The sequence below is a fragment of the Anser anser genome (genome assembly GCF_964211835.1).
Source record: "Anser anser genome assembly, chromosome: 21".
In the NCBI taxonomy this organism is placed as follows: domain Eukaryota; kingdom Metazoa; phylum Chordata; class Aves; order Anseriformes; family Anatidae; genus Anser; species Anser anser.
Genome location: NC_139742.1, coordinates 6,763,175 through 6,771,171, shown reverse-complemented (window position 1 = coordinate 6,771,171; position 7,997 = coordinate 6,763,175). Strand labels below are relative to the sequence as shown.

General features: G+C 44.0%; 1 protein-coding gene across 2 annotated transcripts; it reads left to right on the top strand.

Moving 5' to 3' along the window:
* The first annotated feature begins 572 nt into the window (after positions 1–572).
* ZDHHC12 (zDHHC palmitoyltransferase 12) lies at positions 573–7,183 on the top strand. 2 transcript variants are annotated; one of them, XM_083807946.1, is made up of 6 exons: positions 573–805; positions 1,282–1,418; positions 2,391–2,477; positions 3,749–3,915; positions 4,522–5,618; positions 6,210–7,183. In XM_083807946.1, the coding sequence occupies exons 1-5, from the start codon at positions 721–723 to the stop codon at positions 4,829–4,831; spliced, it is 786 nt and encodes a 261-aa protein (XP_083664072.1). In that variant the 5' UTR covers positions 573–720; the 3' UTR covers positions 4,832–5,618; positions 6,210–7,183. The 2 variants fall into 2 exon arrangements, with proteins under 2 accessions (XP_083664072.1, XP_083664071.1); XM_083807945.1 differs by having other exon boundaries at positions 4,522–5,627.
* Positions 7,184–7,997: the final 814 nt, after the last annotated feature.

The following is a 7,997-nucleotide window of genomic DNA, read 5'->3' as shown; positions in this document are numbered from 1 at the left end:
GAATGTCTGCACTGCAGACATCTGAAGTTAGATCAAATCCCACCCCAACAACCTCCTACCCAAGTTATGCCAGACATTTTGTAAGCTCCGTTTGCATTAATAGAGCTGTCTAAATGCGCTCAGCCACGCACAGCCTCTGCATTTCTCCCCAGGGCGTGGAAATCAACAGATAAAAATAAATTGGCGTGACCAGAGTTAACGCCGTGGTGCCGCATCTCTCCCAGACAGCACCTCAAACCTCACCTTCCAACGGTGCACCTCTGTGAAACCCCTTTTATTGCTATATACGTTTAGCAGTGTTTCCCTCGGGTCTAAATGCAATTTTCACCTGTAACACTGCCCTCAGGGGCCTCAATAGCTGGGGAAATACAGCCTGATGGCTGAGGTGCCCGTAAAGAGCCCGGGGGTGAGGAGGGAGATGAAGAAAGCGCCTTTCTCTTGGCAAAACGCAGCGGGGCCTGCGGCGTGCAGGGAAGCAGGAAGACCCACGGGCTGCAGCGGCCTTCCCCCTACAAAGGCGAAGGGAGGAAAGAGACGCGGGGACCAGCGCGGAGGGAGGCGGGCTGCACCCCCTCAGCCCCTCACAGGGCCTGGGCCACCTCAGGGAGCGGCCCCGGGGCCGGGAGCTCCGCCGGGCCGAGCCGCTCAGCCCAGGCTCCGCCTCGGGGCGCTGCCCGTGGCCGGGGCGGCGCTGCTCGCCCTTGCGGGCCTCCGGGCGCCATGGGGGCCGGTGGGCTCGGGGTGAGGGTGGCACACACGGCCCTGAGCGGGGGCTTGGCCCTGGGGCTCCTCCTGCACCCCACAGGTGAGGCGAAGCCGCCGCGCCCGGCCGTGAGGGGCCGCCCGCTGCGGGGCCGGGCTTGTGCCTGAGGGGAGGCGGCAGGCAGCGGGGCTCGGGCCGTGCCAGCGCCCTGCCCTGAGGGGGAACGTGTTTGTTCCCTATCCTTGGCGCTGCCCTCGTTTCTCCCCGTTCCTTCGGGGTCCCTCGGGGCCTGGGGAGGGCTGGCCCTGAGGGGAGATGGCACCGCTGAGGGCCTCGCAACGCCGCGGGGCCGGTGCGGTGCCGGTAACATCAGGGTTGCATAACGCGGTGCCTTATGAGGGGAGAAATCGGGGCAAGGGCACCCCCAAAGCTCGCCCGTTGAAACGGCTTTTTACATTCGTGTGCCCTCCTTCCCCGTCCCCCTGCTGAGGTGTGTCGCCCTTCGTTAAGGGCGGGGAGAAAATCCTAAATGTCTCACAAGGAGCCACTGCTCTCTTTTTTTGGGGGGTACCTTTTAGATCTACGAGAGCAAGTGGAGCGTGGAGAGCTGCTGCTGCCAGTGATCTTCATCGTACTGGTCTTGTGCTCTGTCCTGCTGTACTTCAAGGTGTCTCTTATGGATCCGGGCTTTGTTAAGTCTGAAGAGGAAGTGAAGGTATATTATTTCACAAATGTAAACAAGTGCTGGGGCTATAAAATCCATACGCTTTTTTTTTCCCTACTCTGTCCGCTACATAAAAACAATATGAAACGCTTTCTGTTGGAGATTAGGCAGCAGAGTCTCTGATTTGTGTCCTGTAGCAGGGCTCACATACTTCAAGTGCATCTTTTACCCCACACTTCCCTATGTTCAGTGCATTGTACCATTTGAGTGTTGTCCTCTCTTTCCTCAAAGCACTACACTCTATGAAATATTTATATTTTATACTAATCATTGCTAATTGGTATGAGTACAAAAAGCCTGAATTGAAAGGCAACCCTGGAAGAAAGTTCTCTCTGCAGATCTGTTTATCCGATTATAGATTTATTACCCTCTCGAAGGACAGATACACAAATCAAGTTACAGTGGGGTAGATGGAGGTGCAAAGTTACAGTAACCAAGACAGTCTACTCCAGATTTACTGCCTTGCTGGTTGTATAGGACAAAAGAGGCAAGGCATTATCAGTTTTAATCTTCCACCATTAATGTAAATGTTGGCTGCGTTATGAATAAGTACCCTTCCTTATACTGAAACATCATCATCATTACGTTTGGAAGCAAGTCTAACCTTGTTTATTTGTGTCATGAAGTGTGGTGTTGGGATCTGTGTGGTTTCTTGTCCACAAGTATTTCTGCCTCAATGCAAACATTCTTTTGATGGTTACAGCAGTCTATTCTCTCTGGATGTACCCTAACTATCTGCAGTGGAATTTCATGCCACAGTATTTATATAGCAACTTCAGTACTTCACTAGGGATTATTTTGTTTCTCTTTCCTAATGACAGATAACCAGCACTATATAACTGTTAAGTAATAGGATCCAGATAGCTCAGTCATGCCAAGCAGGCTAGTAGCTGCTTTACTTCAGAGAACACAAAACATCCTTCGTCACTCCCTTTCTCACCTTTTTCTTTTTTCTTTTTGTAGGCAGACAAGAACGAAGAACAAAGCATAGTGATACCCCAAGTTTCAAGCAGTATTAAGATGCGGCGTTGCGGCTACTGCATGGTGAAGGTAGGCATTCATTACACACTAAGAGAAGGGGATGACTGATTTGCAAGTTTGCATTTTTGTCAACATCTTTGTACAGCTGGTGTTGCCTCTGTTTTTCTGCTCTGCCATTGCTGCTCACTTCTCAGTGGTTTGGAGGCATGGTAGAGCTGATTAATTCTGTCACAGGGTCCATCCTCCTGCTGAAAAACTCACAGAAAAAAGTACAACTAAATTAAACTCAGATGCACTCCTAAACTGAAAAGTGATCCAAATGGATTGCATAGCTAAAGATGTAATGATGACCATTGGCACGTATGCTAATTTTCCAAGGTTGAAGCAAGTCCCTCCAGGCTCATACAAATAAGGATCTTTTGCCATATTCCACCAGGGGAAAATTGTGTTCTGTGTTCTTACTGTCATGTGAGTCAGACCTTACGGTATCTCGATGGAGAATCAGGCAGTCAAGCATGACATACAAGAACTGCTGGTAGCTGTGAGCTTGTTTGGGGGCCTAAAAATGACAAAACATTAGCCTGAATTGTAAAAGATAGCATGAAGGAAAAAACAAAACAAATTAGCTTTTAAAACAGTCTGGCTAAAGCCTAGAAATGCCTGTTTTCATAGTGATCCTTATCATTTTAATAAAATCCAGCATTATCCAAGCTTCCCTAAATTCCTGAAGAATATCTACCAAGAGAAGTCAGCTTATTGCAAGAGGATAAGCTGGCAAAACATATATACGCATCAAGGAGCAAATCCTAGAGAGGACATTCATACTTCTTTCCTCAGCTATATCTTTTATCTTCTCTGTTCTTGGTACTTGAGCTGTGCAAGTGTCTTGTACTTACACAAAAGTGGAGACACTTCCCCCTCCCCCGCCCCACAATCTCCTGAAGACATCCTACCCCTGCCCACTTTCTTTGATAGCAGTGGTTCTAGTTTTTCCCCTCAACACTCGGCTTGTGCTTTCCTGAATAGACTGATTTGCTCTATCTGCCTCCTTTGCACACAGAACTTCCTATAAATATGTAGATAATAAATAAAATATATACATAGAGGTAGTGTGTAGGAGAGTTGTTTGATTTGAATCTCACTCACTTGGATCTGTATGAGGGGAACCGTGATCCCCTTCGGTTGTTTTAGCAATGTTTTTATTGTGCCGTTATCTCAAAGTGGAGTGCTGCTGTGGAAGAGGGCATTTTTGCATGATGCTCTCTTCTACCAAGGAGGAGGTTTAACAAGAGTGGAGTATTGCTAGCGTTATGTTTCTTTTCCTTGTTTTTGTTTTGCAGCAACCAATGCGAGCCAAGCACTGCCAGGTGTGCCAACACTGTGTACGGCGTTATGACCATCACTGCCCCTGGATTGAGAACTGTGTAGGAGAGAAGAATCACCCCCTCTTCATAGTTTACTTGAGCATACAGCTTGTAGCTCTGCTGTGGGGAGGTCACACTGCTTGGTAAGGCCTGGAGGCAGCACTTTGACCTCTAAAGTTAGCAGAAGCCATAATGCTCCCAGACCCCACTGACGGGTTTGTGTGGAACACAGCAGTAGCTGGATTGGCTTTGTATCTTCAGTCTTCTGCAGTCTGGAGATCAGCTTTTCTGAGGAACAACACAGCTGATCAGTAGTTGAGAAGAATCTGATAATTTGGATTTCAAATCATCTTTGTTTTAAGCTTAAATTTAATTTAACAGTAAATTTAATCTAACAGTACAAGAGCTAACTAATTTTGCTTCAGTTACTGTACTACAATCTTCATTTACAACCTGAAATATTGGAAACTCTAACTGGGTTTCAGCTGTGTACCTGTTCAGGAAAGGAGTTAACTGAAGATAATTGCAGTTCAGCTGTGAGGGGAACCTCCTCTTTTAAATTTCTTAGAATTTAAGTCAATGCTGTTGCAGTCTGTTAAAAATGCATAGTATATTAAACTCTCTATAGTACCTGATGATCAGAAGTTCACTAGTTACGAATCAAACTTAAATGTGACATCAAATTTGCTTGGTTTATGTAACTAGAGTTCCATCTTTAATCTTGAATTTATTTTTCTTTGAATTGAAAGGTCAGGCCTCTACTTTAAACAATCCTGGGACTGGCTGAAGCACAACATTTTCCTCCTCATGTCCTTCATCCTGATAGTCATATTCACCATAGTTGTCCTGCTGCTGCTTATTTCACACCTCTACCTGATCTCATGCAACACCACCACCTGGGAATTCATGTCATATCATCGTATCTCCTACCTGCGACACTCTGAGTTGGAGAATCCATTTGACCAAGGGGTAGTCCTCAATCTCTGGAGATTCTTCTGTTCATGCCATCTCACTGCATGGGAGAAAATCTATTTTCACAGGAACTATGAGCCCGTCTAGTCACAGTACTACCTTCTTAGTAGAATGCCAAGACATCTGCAGGTTGCTGGATAAAACTTTGCTAATGCAGTCTTCTCCTATTTCCTTGAATGGAACTTTAGTACGTCATCAACTATGCAACCTGTTCCACAACCTGTTTATCCATAAACACAAGTTACATTTCAAGAAGGATGGTCAGGGTTATTTTTTATATACAAATAACACCGTTATAGGAGAGAGACTGGTTCTGGGAAGGCCAGGGGGTGAATACTGGCCTGAGCAATAATACCTCTTCAAATTTACTTCTTTTTGTTAACTGCACCCGCATCTCCCTAGAAAAGATGCAAGAAGAGCATGAACAGCCATGTACCTTCCATTAACTTTCCTCTCCATTTGCTGCTAAGGAACAACAGCCGTTACAAACAAACCAGCCAGAATCAATATAATTCCTGTGGCCTTTCTTCAACATAGTTTTCACTGTGAGAACTGCAGTGCCTTTTGTCAATAGTGTTGGGCACATAATAGAAATATTTGAGTAAATATTTGGACAGTCAAAAGCAAATTTCATTTTGACTACATGCCTAAACTTCATGCTCTTTCACAAAGATTTGAGGTTTCATAGTATTAATGTGCATGAGAAACAGCTGTAAGACACCAAATTCAGCTTATGAAAGTAATTAGTCTATCCTTTGCAATGCCCTGACCAGCATCCTAAGAGGTTTTTTTCCTGTTGATATTAACAATTCACAGGGTATTTTGAATGAATTCAGCAAAGAACGATGTCATCCACTTTTCTTTTGACAGAAAAGCAATACTTGCTGTTGTGGTTTAACCCGGCTGGCAGCTAAACACCACACAGCCGTTCGCTCACCCTCCCCCCTCCCTCTCTGGGATGGGGGGAGAGAAACGGGAAAGTGAAGCCTGTGAGTTGAGATAAAGACGGTTTATTAAGACAGGAAAATAATAATAACAATAATAATAATAATAGTGATAATGGTAATAGTATTAACAATAATAATGTGTAAGAAAACAAGTGATGCACAATGCAATTGCTCACCACCCGCTGACCGATGCCCAGCCTATTCCCGAGCAGCCGGCCCCCCCACCCCGGCCAGCCACCCCTATATATTGTTTAGCATGACGTCAGATGGTATGGAATACCCCTTTGGCCAGTTTGGGTCAGCTGTCCTGGGTCTGTCCCCTCCCAGCTCCTGCTGCACCCCCAGCCTGCTCGCTGGCAGGACAGAGCAAGAAGCCGAAAAGTCCTTGGCCTGGTGTAAACACTGCTCTGCAACAATTAAAACATCAGCATGTTATCAGCGCTCTTCTCATCCTAATCCAAAACATAGCACCCTACCAGCTACTATGAGCTACTTAACTCTGTCCTAACTGGAACCAGGACACTTGCCTACTGAATTATTTCTGCAGATAACCTCATGCTCTAGAGGCCTTCACTGTAGCTAACGGGGAAAGAGCCAGTAATAGAGGGGGTATAATACTTGCATAGCTCAAATAATACTATTGGTAATGCTACTACCTCAGCATATTAGTAAAATTTTAATGAAATACAAAGTTTCAGGGGAAAGGAACATTCAAATAAAAGGTTCTAGGTCCTATTTGTTTCTATGGGATTAGTGGGTGCTGATAGCATTCCAGGACGGCAGCAAGCTTACTTGCTTTCCATTGTAATGGTTCCTACTTCAAGTTTCTGTGAAGGACTAAAGGGAAAAGTTAGGATGTGCAATTTTAGTCTTAAAAGCAGGAAAGCCTGTGGTGTGAATTTTAGTCCTGGCTCTTTTCTGTTTTAAAAACAAAAAACAACAACAACCCACACCCAACAATTTAGTTAATATTATTTTGTGCCTTAATTGCTTTGATGCAGAAATTAACACTGGCTCAAGAACACATCTAGCATGCTGGTAGGATGCACTCAGGGTCTAAAGTTGATGAGTACTCATGAAAGGACAGTGTAGTGACTAATACAGCACAATAGTCCAAAAGCAGATCGAAACAGCAGAAGTCTCTCTTATTTTTTGACCAAATTCAATGTCTAAACTGTACCAGTCTGGTTTGTTCAGGGAAGAAACTCCTATCAGAGGGATATCAGAATATTAAGAATTATTTTCATAATAATGATGTACAACACAGAAAGGATTCTGCAGTTTGTTGGATCAGTGTGGTGCCTGACAAAATATGGCTCGTCTGCTAGTTAGCTATTACTGTTTCTTTGGACAGCAGTCGAATAAAAAATCGTCATCAGGTATTATAGTTCAAAACACACAGTGTTGCTCTGTTTGGTAATTCTTTTTTAAATGCGCTGGGATGGTAATTTAAAGTTTTTTTTACTATAAAAGTATTAAAAGATTAAATACACCTTGTTTGTTTCTTTTTGCCTCTCTTTCTGAGCCTCAAGTTCTAGATTTCACCTGAACTAAGAACCCACTGTGCCACTTACCACTTTACAGAAGCCCTAACCTTAAACAAAAATCACAAAACACACCACGGGAGCCAAAAGCAAGCCAACCGTTACTATTCAAACAAGGGAGAGGAAGATGTATATCCTTCTTTAAATGGCCCATTATGCTGTAAGGCAGAGCAGGAGGCTGAAAGTATGTTTGTACACTGGAACTTTAAGAAGCAGTTATACTCCGCTCTGAAAATAGGAAATTGAGGTTCATTGTGAAGTATTTGTTTAGCACAAACATACGCTCTTACTAAAGATCTTAAACCTCTCTGAATTCTGAAGCACTTAGACCAGCCTTAATTTAATAAGGGCAACTCATTAGCTGCACCCCAGCCTTATCCCCAGAAATAGCACAATTGTATTAATTCAACTTCTGTCTACCTCTGTTAAAGACAAACTGAAAGAATAGCAGCTATGTTTCCCTATTTGTCTTCAGTGGGATGCTTCACTTGTAGATATGCTTCCCTTTTTTACCCAACAAGCTAACATTATGAATTTGAGAGAAGAAAATATATCTAACCAAATGTAATTACAAAATATGTTGCTAGGCAAATGAAATCAGCTTAACTTCCTGATTGTCCAATATTAACACTAGCAATATTTAGCCATCCCCCAAAAGATACCAGCTATACACACTGATAAAAAAAAATGGAGAAAGACAACTTAACTGCAATTAGTTGGATGTGACAGTTGATCACGCCATGCAATATGCACGCAGACAAT

Excerpts from the sequence above, each read along its gene's own strand:
- ZDHHC12 (XM_083807946.1), top strand. The coding sequence starts at position 721 with ATGGGGGCCGGTGGGCTCGGGGTGAGGGTGGCACACACGGCCCTGAGC. Across the intron at positions 2,478-3,748 it reads GCGGCTACTGCATGGTGAAG|CAACCAATGCGAGCCAAGCA; the intron begins GTAGGCATTCAT and ends TTTGTTTTGCAG. Across the intron at positions 3,916-4,521 it reads TGGGGAGGTCACACTGCTTG|GTCAGGCCTCTACTTTAAAC; the intron begins GTAAGGCCTGGA and ends TTGAATTGAAAG.